This window comes from Heliangelus exortis, chromosome 4 (genome assembly GCF_036169615.1).
Source record: "Heliangelus exortis chromosome 4, bHelExo1.hap1, whole genome shotgun sequence".
NCBI lineage: Eukaryota > Metazoa > Chordata > Aves > Apodiformes > Trochilidae > Heliangelus > Heliangelus exortis.
The window spans coordinates 10785331-10801321 of NC_092425.1; the positions used below are offsets into that span (position 1 = coordinate 10785331).

At 39.6% G+C, this 15991-nt stretch overlaps 1 protein-coding gene across 2 annotated transcripts in view; it reads left to right on the forward strand.

Annotated features, from left to right (window-relative positions):
- The window catches only part of FHDC1 (FH2 domain containing 1), a 36132-nt gene that overhangs the window by 11850 nt on the left and 8291 nt on the right, over positions 1 to 15991 (forward strand). For both annotated transcript variants that reach the window (XM_071742962.1, XM_071742961.1), the window contains exons 4-10: positions 448 to 550; positions 9015 to 9100; positions 9186 to 9286; positions 11904 to 11974; positions 12077 to 12184; positions 13069 to 13139; positions 15398 to 15515. In XM_071742962.1, the coding sequence (XP_071599063.1) occupies positions 448 to 550; positions 9015 to 9100; positions 9186 to 9286; positions 11904 to 11974; positions 12077 to 12184; positions 13069 to 13139; positions 15398 to 15515 (658 nt within the window). The remainder of the gene's footprint in view (positions 1 to 447; positions 551 to 9014; positions 9101 to 9185; positions 9287 to 11903; positions 11975 to 12076; positions 12185 to 13068; positions 13140 to 15397; positions 15516 to 15991) is intronic.

Consider the following 15991-nt stretch of genomic DNA (forward strand, 5'->3'; position numbering starts at 1 on the left):
TCCTACAAGTTTGTCATGAGTAACTACATTTCATGATTTCTAATATATTTAGTTCTGGGTGTCATTATGACTTAGCTCCAAACATGTTGACTTTACTGCTGTCAACCAGTTGAAGTGGGTTTCCAAGTATTGTTAAGGGAAGCACTTGTATCTCATGTAATACTGCAAAAAAGAAAAAAGGTGCTTTTCACTGACTTCTTTCCTCTATAAAGAATTAATGGAAAGGGGTGAGGTGAGAGAAAGCTGTTTCAAGGCTCTCTTTAGTCACTGATAATGCCCTTTAGTAAAGGCATCACTGAAGGTGGTGTTAGAACAGTGCTGCTGTGGACATTGATACATAACCTCACTATAATTCCTTTTATTAGCCCAGGCATGGTTTTTTTTCAATTTGTGTAACTATTCGCCCTGCAAGTGTTAGAAATGTGTATGCTCAATTGTTTTTTCAAGGTCTGCTGAATCCATCATTGAAGATATATATCATGGAAGAAGTGAGACCTATTGTTCTGAACTGCTGAATGAATTTCTTAAATTATTACCAGAAGCAGAGGAGGTAAATAATGGTTTTACAATGAACTTACTGTGTTTTTTTAGACTTCTACTGCTGGGATTCTAATGTTAAGGTCTATAAAAGAGGAATCCCAAAGCCTTCCTGAGGCCAGAAGATAGGAAACCACTGAGTGCAAAGGTTTAATCTTAATTTGACATGTGGTATTGAGGTTACAGTGTAGTTATTCCCTTTACATCAGGTCATTTCACTTACTTTTAAGGTGCTGCTTAATGAAAGTAGTGATAAGGTATTTTTGTTTCTCTTGTCCCGTATGATCTTCTTTTTGTCGCATAAGCAAGACCTGGAACCCTCCTGTGCACAGCTAACTTTGCTCTGGAGAGGTCAGAAAATTCAGAATCAAAGTATATTTTAATACAGACAAATTAAATTTCTCTACTTTTGCACCTGCTGTTTGCTTTCCCATTGCAGTGTCTGTGAGATGAGTATTTGTAGCCCTGTGTTACTGTCTCTCCCTTGCTGCCTGCTTGGTGCATCTGGGATCTGCCTGCTACTGGGCCTGGGTCACTGGGTCCCAACAGGGGAGCTTTTCAGCTGTGCAGCACCCATAAAATTTGCAAACATAACTGAGTGCTCCAAAGGAGACAGGCAAGAAGGCACAGAAGTACCAGAAGCACCCTCTGCAGTGTCCCCACGATCAGAGTGTGACCGATGTGCTGCTTGCTCCACTCCCAGTCCCAGCCTCCAAGTCCATTCATATGATTAAAGAGGTGAAGCTTCACAAACTGACCTGGGAGCCCTGCTTAATGATGCACAGTTCCTTGTCTGCTCATGTATTTGCACTGACCCATTTGTATGCACTTGAGAGAAATGTGTGCCACAAACCTGACAAAATTAGCATTAGAGTTGCTTGAGTGCTTCACATCAAAGTGATGGCTAAAACCTGGGAAATTGCAAGTTAACATCCACATACAGATCAACCTCAGCTCATATTCTTTACCACTTCAAGGTCACACTGTCAAAGCACTCTGTTTCCTCTCTGCAGCAGCAAATCTTAGATCCAGTCAAGAGCAAAGCATGTTGTCTTGTTTTGCTGTCGAGTATGTAAACCTAAACTGGGCTGCTTTTGTAGGGAATCTTGTAAAAACCATGTTGTGTTACTATATTTGATTAATGTCTTTTTTTTTAGAGTTGGAGGATATCAGCAATTTGAAATTTAATTCATCTGAAAAAAAAGAGGGCACGGGAGTTCAGGGAGCTCAAGACTATTCCCCCTTCCCTCTTTGTTTGAATTTCAGTACATATTCCTTTATTTAAAAAGAATTTAGAATAAGCCAAAGAATTGTGAAGTACTGACTTAAATGAAATTGACTCTTAGTTAAGTTGGTCTTTATTCAGTAAAGTAGACTGAAAGAAAGGTACTTTTTCTTCTTCTCCTCTTTCTGGTTTTGATCTTGGTTGTTATTTTGTGACAAGTAGAAAATCTTTCAAATAATGTACTTCTATGTGATATAAATGTTGTAATTCATCTAGAATTGTAATGTAAATTTGAAATCTGTCAGAAATTTGTCTGCATACTCAGCTGGATTCTTTAAGTATCCAATAGGTGCTGCTAGGAGTGAAAATGTGTATTTATTTCCTAGTAGGTGTTTGACAACAGGTTAGTGGGGCCAGAGCACTTAAGAAGTGCTTTAAGGAGGCACTTGAAAAATTAAAAAAAAGAGGTCTAGTTGTTCAGAGGGGTATTAGAAATTAAAGGACATTAGGTGTTAAACTTTTTGCCTTCCCAAGGGAAGGATGGAAAGAGACTTTTTCTCAGCGTGCAGGTATTTGTGTGTATTTAATTAGTTACATGCCTGAGAGATCTTGTTGCTTACCTTCAGGAAGAGACCCCCTTTCCCTTTGTGAATTTGCCCTGTAATTTTTTTATCTTCTTGGGAGTTCTGCTCAAGAGAGCTGAGGTGGAGGGGCAGGGCAGGGAGAAGATCCTGTGTGTGAGGGGCTGATATTTCTGCTGGTATGGAAGAATGTTTCAGTGTCTTTATATACATGTCCTCATGCTTCAGGTGTTCTAAGAGTAAGTGTGTCTAATAAGTTGTTTGCTACTATGGCTCCTAACATTTTTGTGCAGTCAGTTAAAAAATTCATTCTCTTTAGGAGCCCCAGGGCTTTTGTTGTTAATCTTTCTCAACATTTCTCCCCTAAATGTATGTTCACTGCTTTCTTTATCTGTCCCCTTCTTTTCTGCTGGTTTATGCCTCAGAATATCAGTGTCCTGTAATAGGGACTCACCATTTGCTAAGGGAAGGCCGTCAGAGCTAAGGAGATGTCATCAGAACTATGCAGACCCTTTCCACACAAAAATAATGCAAAATTGCAAGAGAAGCCAGATGGTGTTATTTGTTCTGCTGTTCCCTATTCTGTTTAGTAGCCACTAATTTATTTTTGATCCGGTTGTTGCATCACATGGCACGGAGTTGGCAAGGTGTCATCCCATAAGCCTGTCCTTGTAGACTGTGGCACCCATCCTCAGCAAGGGTTCCCTGGGATTACCCTGAGATACTTCCCATTCTCCTGTTGTGTGGGTTGGGAATTACTTTGGGCAGAGACTTAAGCAGTCATATCCTAAAAAGTGAGTTATTACTCAGTTACCAGTGCTCGCTGCCTTGGTGTTTTGGCAGTTCCTCTGTGTGCACACTTCTTTCCAGCAGCTCAGGTATTTACAGTCACCTTTCCTACTGGCACAGTTGTGTTGCAGGTTGGAATGAGAGCCAAGTGCCCCCTGACAGGCATGTAACTATGTTTGGAGATGTCTTCTGCTTTTTTCTTTTATACAGTACCATAAATACTTAGTCTGTGAAAAGAGAAAGGGCAACTCCGGACCATCGTTTTTCTTCTTTTTTATCAACAACCTGAAGAGTTTATCTAGTGTGAATAAACACTAGCTTTAAACTCCAATCTTGTCTTATCTAGAAGTGTTGTGATATATAAATTACCTGTGTGCTCCCCCAGTCACCAGTTTAACTTAAGTGACATATTTTACATCATTTCAGTCTATATTATCTTGGGCACCTGATGGATGCTCAGCATTTTTGAGATGGAACAGCTTTTTGACAACAGAGGCTAAATTCTTGGGTTAAGAAATGCATTTAACACCTGACATCTTTAAAATTATTCTTTCTTTTTGCAGTATTGTAATGCAGCACCTGTGTTTACATGCTAAAATAGGTATCAGAACTAGTAGCTTTTTAGCCATTCTCTATGAAAAATCCCAACAGCTACAAAAACGGTTTGGATTTTTGGGTATAAATGGCAAATACTGGCTCTTTGCTGGACGTTTTTGTCAAACTGAATGAGATCATTATTGAAGTACTGGCACTGCTGTGAAGTCTTTTGTCAGACTGAAAACGTTTGGGGTATTTTCAAATGCTGAATCTGAAAAACTTGAAAAGTCCCTAAAGCTGCCAAACCTGGAGCATGCTGCAAGGTTCAGTTTTGTTCAGGGCTGGGGGTGTGGCATGAGCCTACCCATCAAACTGGTTAAAAAAATAAAATAAAAAAACAGGAAAGGTATGAAAATTCTCAGTACACTAGCAAGTAGGGCAAGAGCATTGGGTTTGTGTAAGCCTTGTCAGAAGTCCTGTTGCTTGTGCCTTGCTGTGGTTGGTAGTTTTGTAAGAGGAAGGAATGTCTCTTTGGGATCCCTTTTGCAGCTCATGGGTTTTTCCAGAGCCTTTGTCTTGATGGGAGCAGTGCCCTGTGTCACTCCTCAGAAAATACCTGGCTGTTTCTTAGTAGTGTGCTGTTAAAGTCCCTGACAGCTGCCATTTACTGGCATCCTGACCAAAGCAGAGGAGTAGCTTTTAGCTGGTTTTATGTGCCTATCATTTTACTCTTCAGCAGGCCCAGACTGGTGAAAGTTGAGAGTCCAGTGTTTAATGAGCTGGAATAGCCAAAATTTATACTTTAAGTTTATAGAGAAGGGAACATATCCTTCTGCTGATCAGCCCACCCACACACATGCACACCCAGGTTATCAGCAGAATGCTTTAACTTCCTTTAGAGTGTCTCAAGCCTGTCCTTTGCTCCTAGACTCTGTTTTAAAACATCTGTCACCTGCTTTACTGGAATTGTTTCTGTCTCTCAGATCTGCCCTTTCCAAACCACTGCTCCTTCCTTTCCTCAGCCAGTGCTGTGTATGGCTGACCATCCCACGTAGCTTTCATCTCCTGCTCCCTTTTTCACCCCTTCTGATAGCTGCAGGGTTTTCTCCTTGTATCATGGCCTTGTGGAGATTTGCTACTGCCCACCTAACACTTCAGCAACTTTCCCACCTGCCCCTCTAGTTGGATCCCACTGTGATGCCTTTTGGGGTTTTGGTTAACTCTGTTTTTCTTTAGTGCCTTGAATGTTTGCAATAGTAGGGAAATATTTAAACAAACAAACAAACCCAAAAAACAAATAAATAAACAAACAGACCCACAAAACAAGAAAACAAAACCAACTCAACAGCAGAAAACTAAAACCAAACCAAAAAAGCCTCAAAAAAACCCCAAATCAAAACCAACCAACCAAAAAGAAAACAAACAAACAAACAAACAAAAAAACCCCAGAAAAAATATTTACTCCTCTGGACTGCTGTGTTTGGTAGTACTTCTTTATTTGTAATCTGGGGAATAATTGACTTGTTTGATCAGAATGCAGGGAAATACATATTGGGATCTGTGGTATAGTGGTTCACACATTTCTTCAGAGGGGTGTGCAGTCCTACACAGGAGTGTAACACACCTGTCTTATGCCATGAAGTAAGATCCCACTAGCTCTAAATAAGTGCTCAAATATAACTGAAAACTTGAGTGTCAGGAATACAGTACCCTTCCTGTCTCTGAGGAATGATGTGATACTTGCAATAGGCAAACCTACTCCAGTTGTTCAGAAATCAAAGATCAGACTTTCTCTGTTTCATAACTGTTTTTAAAATGGAGCAAATTACCTGTGTGAGAACCTTCTATATCTAAAATCTGATTTAGTGTGCATGGGCATGCGTGGACAGTGCAAATGCATATTCCATATACAAATGTAATGAAAAAATAAATTAGTAGCTCTGTGCCCAATTTGAGTAATACAGAACTAAGCATACAATGTAATTATGCTCTCTTGCATATATGTGGCCACCTACTCTTGTGGAAGAGGTTTTGTTGGGCTTGAACAGAGGAGGTCAAGTCCAGAACTGACATAGTTATTCATTGTGATAAAAAAACCCAAAAACACTCCAATATGTTTTATAGCTCTTTTGTGTTCTCAGACTAGTAGACCTGTCTGTTATATCTGTTAACATGATTAATGGACAACATCGTTGTAAATCCCCAAAGTCCCTTTCCAGTTCTTGGCTGCATTTGGTATTTGAATTTGAACACCACTTCTAGGAGCCATCAGATAATCTCAGTTCTCTTTGGGAAGACTTGGACAACATTGCTGCAGAGAGAAGAGGCCAATCCCATGGGTTTTTGAGTAGCCTCCCCTGGAATGTCTACGGGCTGCCACCCTAATATGTGTCAACAGTTTTTAGCCTTTTAGTTAAGAAGCTGTTCTTTTAGTTTATAGATAGTGTCAACTCAACTTTTTTTTTTTTTTTTCCTTCTCTGCTTCATGGTGAAATAACTGATCTCTTTCAATTAGAAAGTTTGTAATGAAGAGACAACTCAATTTCTTGTCTTAACTTTACTGTAGCTATTCCCCTATTTACTGTTTTAAGGGCAAGTGAACAGAGGGTTTAATCTTTTATGTCAAAAACTTAGGTATGGAGAAACAGGCTTGACCTGTGCTCAGTTCCAGGATGAAAAGGACCTTGTAACTCTTTCATGTTTGTTTTTTCTGTTTGTGGAATGGGTCACTATCCTCCACTTTGCTCGGGTTTTGGTTTTTCAGGTGATCTTCTTCATTTCTTTTTATAAAGTTAGTTTTAGACATCTAATGCAAAGGCAGTGGGGGTTAAAATGGCTGATGTGGGCTGGAAAAAGTGTCTTTTGGGTTGACTACTGCCCAAAGCTTTTTGCATTGTTACATTCATACCCCATCCTATCCATCAGAAGGCAGCCTCATCAAAGTGTTCTGTTGTGCATGTATAGGAAAGTTCCTCTTCTGGATGAATTCTAAGGTTTAGTACTCCCTTGGACCACTACAGGCAGTTTTCCTGGTACAGTAGGAGAGATTAAAGAGGTTTTCATCCTGTCTCTCTATAATTAATATTCCACAGAGATAACATTGATTGCCATTTACTGGCAAAAGCATATTTAAATATAGTACAGGTAGCAAGAATAAATTAATATTACTTTGAGTATCTTAGAATCCCCTGTTGTTCACTTTTTGTGTATTTAAGTCTTAAAACTGTGTCTTTCTATAATTACCTGTAGTTTATGTGATCTTGATTTTGATGATTTCAGGTGGGTTTTATGGTGGGCTACTATTTTTCTCCCACTCAACCCACCCCAAGTCTGAATGCCTATATTTTTTTCAGGCAAACTTGGATATTTGCAAGATATTAAAATGAGGTTGGAGAATTAGCACTTTTTGTTGTTTAGGTTGCAAACCCCTGTTTTTTTGGAAGCTAGGTTAAAGAACACCTGCAAAGACTGAGATAGTGGATGTCTCCCAGTCCCCACTTCATGATATAGAAAAAGGTGTTTATTTTGGTTTTGTTTCTTGCCTTTTTGACACCTTATATATATAAGGAATGTCAAGTCTGGTCTTTCTTGTTTTTTGTTGGCAGGCATTTTGAGTGACTCTGTAAAATGGGTATGTTTTTGCATGTTTAAAAGGAGTTCTTGTCCAAGTGTCTTGAGTTAAATGGCAGAGAGAAGATGCTAAGAAATTGAGTTAAGACAGCCTGGATAAAAACTGTTCTTTGAATAGAATTATTTTTCTCAGTCATAAGTTTTGGTTGGGTTTTTTTGTTTTGTTTGCTGTTCTTTTTTTTTTACTCTGAAGATAATTTTTTTTTCTATTCTGGGTTTAATTGTAATTTTTACTTTCTCTTTCTTAAGGTGCTCACAACATCTCTATTTTTTAGGATGTGAAAAAAAGAATGGGAATAAAGCAGAACAAAGCTGTTAAAAGAATCCTTCTCTTCTGCTAGTCCAGAACTTACTTTGGATACCTGATTTAGCATAGTGTGTGTTGTTTACCACTACAAATCAGTTAACTTTTTTACTGGGAAAGCAAAAAAATAAATTATTAATTTGGATTGTGGTGCTTTAAAAAACATCCCGTGGATGTTGTTTGTAGATAAAAAGGTGTGTTGTGGATATATTGCTAAATCATGGTAACCTGTAACTGCTGATGCCCTGATGCAGTGCATCTCTCTCCCAGGGTAGCTTAACATGCTGACTAAAACTGAAGACTTTATGTGTAAAGAGGTTTGTGAATGGAGGTCAAGTGCAATGTTCTAGAGAGGAAGCACAATGGGCTTGTGCATAAATCAGTGTAAGCATGCAACTGATACTGGGTGTGAACTTGCTGCTTGTATGAAGAAATAGTGTAATTGAGGGTGAGCTCTGCTTTTGGACACAGTTACTGTGTTGGAAGATGTGGAAGGAATTCCACATAAACATATGTGCATATTTTCCACTTCTTCTGTATAAACAAATAGTAAGCATGTGGGCAGATCAGTAGCTTCCAGATGCAAATAGTATGGATTTTGGTGGAGCTGGGAAGGAAGATCGACAAAATTAATGCAATGATATTTCCTTTGTATGTAAATAGTGTTCTCAAAGTACTGGCAACAAATCCCTTAAAATGCAGGATTGAATTTATCTTTAAATATTTTGTATGAATGAAAAAAAAAAAATCCAAACTCAAGAGCTGAAGTTTATCCCTTAGGAGAGTTTAAGACGAAATGGTTGAAGCAAGTATCTGGAAAAAAAAAACAAACCATAAACTCAGACCTTAGCTGCATTGTGCCAAAGAGCTCTGGTAGTCCTATGCTCAAAGTGCTGAACACAAATAATTTTAAACTATGCCCAAGTGTATATCACAGTTGTTGCAAAATCGAGGATCAGTTTTCAGGTGACCATCACTTAAGTGGCCATGTCCTGGGCAAATAGCTGGAGAAAAGAGGACCAGGCAGAAAGAAAAGTGCCAGCTCTTCTGGGGAAATTGGAGCAGGAGTGTCCTAAACATAGTGATGAGAGCAGTCCTTGATCAGAAATCAGAACAATCAGAAATCAATCACCAGTGAGAACAATGACATTGGATTTTTTCTGCTGAGCTGTGTAGATAAGTTTTTAGGAGAAGAGTGATGTTACTTGTTTTATTTTTTTTTTTTTTGTGATTGGGGTGTGTGCAAATTAGAGAAGCTTTACAGTGACGCCATTCAGTCTGTCACAGACTGTCAGTGGACTCTCTGTTGCCTCTTGTTAAATTTACTGCTTTTCAAGGTGTTGCCTTCCAAAGTCAAGTAAATCTTGATCTTTGATGAAATTTGTTGCTACTGTTTTTCTCTCTTTTCTAGGTAAAGAAATTAAAAGCCTTTGATGGAGATGTATCAAAACTGTCTCAAGCTGATTCCTTCATGTACTTACTAATCCAGGTGCCAAAGTAAGGAGATAGTAGGTTTATTCTGTTCATGATAAATGTTCATTTTCAGCTGCCAGTTCTAAACTTGTTTGTTTGTGTGCTCCAGCTATGCTCTTAGGATTGAAGCCATGGTGTTAGAGAGGGAGTTCTCACCCTCCTGTGCTTCTCTACAGAATGACATGAAAATTATAAGACGAGCAACAAAAGGTAATTAAGCATGTTGGGACATGCATAATACTCTTGTTTTTGTTAGTGTGTTAATTAGTCTGCTTTATGAAGACTAGAGCTTGAATTTCAGGTACCTTAGCTATTAAAAGGGAGCTAACTCCCCTCTGACAAATGCCATCAGGGTGTGCCTGGCAAATCTTTGCTTCCAGAATCAAATATCTGGAGACTTTGGACACACTGGCTATGAGTTTGTGACCAAAGCCTACAAGCAGTGCATACGAAACTGACAGAAGCAAAGGCATCCATGGCCAAATTAAGATAAATCATCTTTTGAGTACAGTTGGCTCATTCATGCGTTGCTGTCTCTGATTGAATATGGCTTTTCACTTCTCTGCTCACTCTTTTAGAGATCCACAGAGAAAATCACTGTATAGTTTCCAAATTTCTTTCTGTGCTGTTGCATTTTGAGGTGGTTGTATTGATGGGCTAAACTCTTAATTGTAGAGACTTAAAGTTATTGCTATTCTTTTGTTTTCTGTTTTTGTTTTCTGTTTCTCTACATTTCTCTTTTGCTCGTCTGTATTTCACAAGTTTTGAAGTGCTGCAGCTGGTTATTTGTAAGGTTATCTGGTGTCTTCTACTCTGCAGGAAAATAGTTAATTTCCTGGTTTCTGTTAAACATCAGTGCTGACCTTTTCAAACACCTTGGGTGCCCATTTGTCCTGTTCATCAATATGAAATTCCTATTTCACGGTGCCAGATTTTATGACAGACCACTGCTTAGACTGCTTCTAGTGGTATAAAAAAGCACAGTAGTAAAAATACTCAAGTTGCAGTAGCAGTGTTGAGGATAGTCATTTGTAGTGAAAGGAAAGGGAGGAAAGCTGGGTGTGTTTTTCCCACCAGTGGGGATTGACTTCTCGACTCAGAAAAAAATTGCCTTAGCTTGGGCTGAGGTTGGAGTTTTGCCTTTTATTGGGCTGTCTTTCAAATCATCGTTCTTTGTGTTTTGAGCAACAGACATACGTGAGGGAATATGTGATGTATAAAAGCAGCTGCACCCTCCTGTCCTTTGTGTCCCTCACCCAGGCCATCTGTGAGCTGATTAATTCATTCCCTCCAGAGGAGACGCTTTGGTCTCCAGCTTCTGCATTGGGCCAGTCATGCAAATCAGACTGACTGAGCTGCCCTGTTTTCAGTCCCCTTGTCATGTGCACCTCTCCGTTTGGTCTTCTCACTTCAGGGTCTGCTGACAGCCCGAAGTTGTTTAGGAATTACATCTGCTTTTCTATTCCTATCTCCCGTGTTTCTCCCTTTGTGATTATGCCGAGAAAATATTTACTTAAATTCTCACACTGCTAATCACTAAGGGTAGGATGGTCTTAATAGCCTGATGGATTCTCATCCATCCTGCAAATGGATACATCCCATAGTGACGCTGAGCAGGCTCTTAATAGGCTTTAGAAGCTGCATTCTCCTCTTGGCCTTATGAAACACCTTCTCTTTTGTATTCTCTCCTCTTTATTTCTTCCTCACCTATAGCCTCTTAGATCAAAGGTTGTTTAATTAGTTTGGTGTTTTTAGGCTGCTAATGCTGAACCCCAAAGATAGAAGGGCTGTCTGCTTCCAAAATGATAGTGTATTGAGCTGGGCAGTTAAATGTGGGGTAAATTATAGAATGTAAACTTGGCAGCAAAATAGTTTTTAAAAGTATTTACACTGCAATCAAAAGGATCCCACCTTTTATTATGTTCATCAGTGTAAAATATAGTCCTTCACATTAAAACCAGCTCATGTTATTTTTCTTGCCACATGGACACTTGCATAATGCTGATTTATTAACTCTTTGCAGTTCTGAATTTCTGTATCGTGTTTCTAAGGCAATCCCACTGGTGACTTTCAAGCACATGTATTGTTTTGTGTTTAAAAGTGGCTGGGTGAAAAGGTGTATGAATGCAGGTAGAGCACTGTTGTGCCTTTTGCAAAAAATGGAAATATGTACAAAACAGTGTTCTGTGATGGAAAAGCTTTAAAAGGCAGTTTTATTCCATTTGATTCTTTGCATAACACTGAATATAACTTTGTGCTAAATCATCTTTGTGGCTGAGGTAAAATAAGTGCTGCTCTGAGCTGGTGATCGTACAGAAATAAAATGGTGATTCATAGTGACAGTGGAATAGGCACAGAAAATTTAAACATTGCCTGCTATCTTTTCAGGCCTGATGGCTAAGAATCCCCCCCAAAAAAATATTGTTTACAAGTCCAGTGCCAACAGAAGGCACTGCAACAGAAGGGTCCTGCAGGATGCAGAACACTTGCTTCATGCTAGAATTAGTAGGTTGTGAGGATTCTTAACCACTTTGCACGTTGCAGGACTAGGCCCCAAATACTTTGTTAGCTGCTGGGTACTGCCTTGGCAATACTGCACTTTCTTAGCTGAAGTCTGAACATGTACTTGGGGTTTGTCAGCTGTGCTTGTGAATTGGAATTTTATAACGCAGTAGCATTTTTTTTCCCGTGACCTTTTCAGTTTGTTGTAGTTCCCTGTTAGAATAAAAATGTTCACCTTTAGAGCTTGAGGAGAAGAGCTTGGTTACTGCCTGTGTGTATTTCTAAGCAAACAATTGTTAGACAGCAATTTTCTTGTTCCTTACAGAGCTAATGACTTGCGAAGAGCTGCATTCCATATTGCACTTGGTCCTTCAGGCTGGGAATATTATGAATGCGGTATGTGACATCCAAAGTGGAGCTGGCTGGTTGACCAAACTTCCTTGTTAGTATTGCTGTCCACTGGTGCCATGCCTCAGCTCTTTGCTCCTTTCTTTTTAGGGAGGTTATGCTGGCAATGCTGTTGGATTTAAGCTGTCGTCACTGCTCAAGCTGGCGGACACAAAAGCAAACAAACCTGGGATGAGTCTGCTGCATTTTGTTGCTCTGGTATAAAAAAATTATTTTGTTGGTATAAGCAACTGCTACAAATGTAAAGCCATAGATGATAGACAACAGAAAGGCATTGTGTGACTCTGAAAAAGCAGCTTTTTTACAGCTTTGATCCTAATCTTCACCCTACTTCTCCTGCCATAAAATTTACCACTTTACATACGTCTTGTCATCCTATCCAGAAATCCACAGAAAACTTAGCCTGCCTTCATCTAACTTCCTCATTGCAGCTTTTCTCTTATTGTCCTGAATTCTTGCACTGGGGAAGTGGCTTCTTTTGATAAACATTCTTTCAATCTTCCTGTTGAATCTTTTGAGCAGATTTTTATCAGAGCTTTTTTTCCCTCCCTTGGTGACTGACTGGTATTTTTAAAGCTGCTTCAGACTTTTTTTCATGGGGTTTTTCCTTCCTTTCAATCTTCTTGATTTTAAAGGGGAGATAATTTAAATGCTTCTCTATGTGACTTTGGTTATCTGTGTACAAACTGGCTTAACAGATTTCCAGTCAGCTAACAATAGGGTATTAATTGGTGTTTGTGCAGGAAACATCATATCTGCTTGAACAGAGGGCATCAGTAAATTATTCTTTGCATGACATCCCCTATTAATACACGTGGCTTGTGTTCACTGGTAGAAGCAGCTATTGTTGTACTCTGCAAAATGGAAGCTGTTGTTTAAAGTTTCCAGTTCTGATCCCTGCCTTTTGTTCAGGGGTGTCCTCTACTCACTTGTGTTAGGACTGAACAGGAAGAAAAACAGTGCAGGAGAAACCTTTAAGTGCCCTCCCAGAGGTTTTAGAACTGCTGGACTTAGGGGCTTTGGCATGGTGGTGGAATGTTAATGGATTGTATGTGTTTTGGGTTTTGTTCTGTTTGTTTTAGGAAGCCCAAAAGAAAGATGCAGCTCTCCTCAGCTTCTCAGAAAAAATTAGGAATGTTCATGATGCTGCCAGGTAAGTCAAAAGAAAACCAAGAACTTATGGTTAGACTGTGACTTGGAATTTTCCTATTTGTGAAGTAATGAGGTTATTTAGAGAAGTGTTGGCACAAAACCTGAGATCTTTACAAATGTATAATAGAGCTTTGAGGGTTTTATTTCCATTTGCTAGCAGAATTATGCCTGAAATGTGCCTTCAGGCATGAGGTTTTTTATGACATGATCTCCATAGGATTTTGGTAGTTTTGTCTCTGTCAAGTGCATGTATGTTGCTTTTAAGGGACTAAACTAAAAACATGTTACTGTTTTCTTTAAATCAATTTTCATCTGTCTCTGAGCAGGCTACAGTACTTTTGCAAACCTGGTAGCAGGTACAAGTACTGGCCCTGGCTTCTGTTGGATGCTTTCTGGTGTTTTGGTTGCTTATTCATTTCTGTATTGAATGGGAACTCTGAAGGGTTTGGGGCTCTGTATTGTTTTCATCTTAAAGGTCCCTAGATGCATAATTTTGAACTGAAATTATTGGTAACTGTACTTGCTTTTGTGAGACTGTGTCATCTAAAACCCAAAACTGGAATTGAGTAGTGCTGGAGTTCTATACAAAGTTCTTCTACTTCCTTACTCTTGAGCTTTGGGCAAATCTATTTACATTCTTTCCCACCTGTAAAATGGATCCAATCTCTAAAATCTGATGCAGGGTTAAATAATGTCTGCAGAGGACTCTGAAATCTTCTGAGGAAAGGAGTGGCCATGGAGTTAATCAGAAAATTTTTGAGGGACCACCTGTGTGGCTCTCTGCCATCCAACCCACACACCTTTTTGGATGTCTGCCATGTGGCCTGCTGAGGAATGTAGCTTCCCTCAGCATCCAAGCCCCCTGGCAAACAGCAGGGGAACAGGCAGAATCCCAAATCTGGTGGTATTTTTTCTAACCACTTTGATCTCATTTGTTAATGTTGAGAATCTTCTGTTGCAGCTCATGCTGAAATCTGTTCAGGGAATGCACTCTGTACAGGAAAGTGAAACAAAATGAAGTACATGTCTCACCACTGGGCATGAGGAAGATCTTTATTAGAGACAACTGTCATGTACAAGTTGCTCATAAATCTTCTCAATTAGAGCATGTTAAAACAACTTGCTTGTTAAAACGATGTTTTTATTGTCTTGCCATTTTTTACTTGTAGACCATTCTATTCCTCCACGGAAAAATATAGTCTGTATCTCCTACTGCTTTTCTTGTTTGCAAAAAACACCCATGATCTGCCCAAAACAGGGAACTGACCTTTGCAGATGAAGTAAAGAGAAGAAAAAACAGAACACATTCTATTCATTTGTGTGCTCACTGACATCCTCTGCCATATGCACTTCAGTCAGTCCACCACAAATTCTTCAGCTCTACTGTTTTCACTGCTGGTGAAATGAACTTATTGGAGAGCATGTTAATTGTTATAATTTTGGAAACTGCAGTGGTTTTATTTCTAGGCAAAGCTCAATTCTCTTGTGGAGGAAACGCCATAGTTTTAGAAACATTTACCCTCAAAGTGACTGAGAGATTTGGGTGGGAGCTACTGTTGTATGGAATGTGGGTATCTCAGGTAAAGCTTAGATAACATCAGATCAGAGCCAGTTTCCAAGTTATTTCTCCACGGGAGCAACTCTGCTGCTGGTGTGTAGTAGAAGGATAAAATATTGTAACTGCTGAGTAGGTTGCATTGCTGAGACTTCTCAGGAGAACATAACCTGTGTGTTCATTATGGCAAATGCTACTGCCAAAATGGGTAGTCCTGGCTGACAGTCCCTTAGAACCCTCATTTTTGTGCCAGCTGCTGCACTCAAACCATCATGTAATCAGCTGTACCAAATGATCCACCCAGAAGCAGGTCGGTTTTTTCCCTTTCCTAGGTTCAGTACACTGATATGGCTGGCCCTCCAGAAAGTGAGTGCTTAGCACAGGCACTAGGGAGAGAAAAGGAACTCCTGGTCAGAGGCAGGGCAGCATTACCCTTTCTCATGGTAAGGTTGGGTAGGACTGGCTGGAGTTAATTGTGAAACCACACCCCATGGGAATCTTTTCAGGTTGCAAATAAGAAGAAATGTGCTTATCTCTCTCCTAAATTTCAGAGTCTATTCTGGAAAGCTTTTCTGAACAGGCAGGTCTTGTTTGATAGCCAGGTTGCACCTCATGTTAAACACCTGTTTTTGAAGCCTGTTGTGGCTAACCTGTGGGCAACTCCTTGCCCCTTGATAAACCTTTTCTGTATATGCTTTTTTTAGGTTATCCATTGATAATGTAGAAGCAGAGCTCCACTCACTGTCTTTGAAGGCAAGATCTGTTAGAGACAGCATTTGGCGAGACCCAAAGCTCTTTCAGCAGATGGAAAGCTTTCTCCAGGTTTGTAGGATGTCTGTGGTAATGTACTACTGTCACCTCAATTCAAGAGCATTCCTCATCTCTGTGTAATTTGTGTGGACATGTTAATGAACAGGAGCATTGTTTTGATACGTCTGCCCTATCAGTTTTACAGAGGTGTTCTAACTACATGCTCTTTGTCAAGTGAGACTGTTGGAAGGACTGTGTTTTTACAGGGAGGGATACTGAGTGTACATTGCCTGAGGCTTGTTAGGCAGGCGTGTTCAGTGGCTGTGAAATGACTGATGAAGATGAGTAGTTAAAATATAAGACAATTTGAACCGATCTTTGGTTTTGTACTTCGCGGCTGCCCCAAATATAGTATCTGTGTGTTGTTATACTGGAGCATGTCAGTTTCAGCTGTGCATCCAAATCATGATTGTTGGGTGGCTGAACAGATATTGTTAGAAGCTAGAAGGTTAAGGGACTGTTTTCTCTACTAATTTACCCTTAGGTAC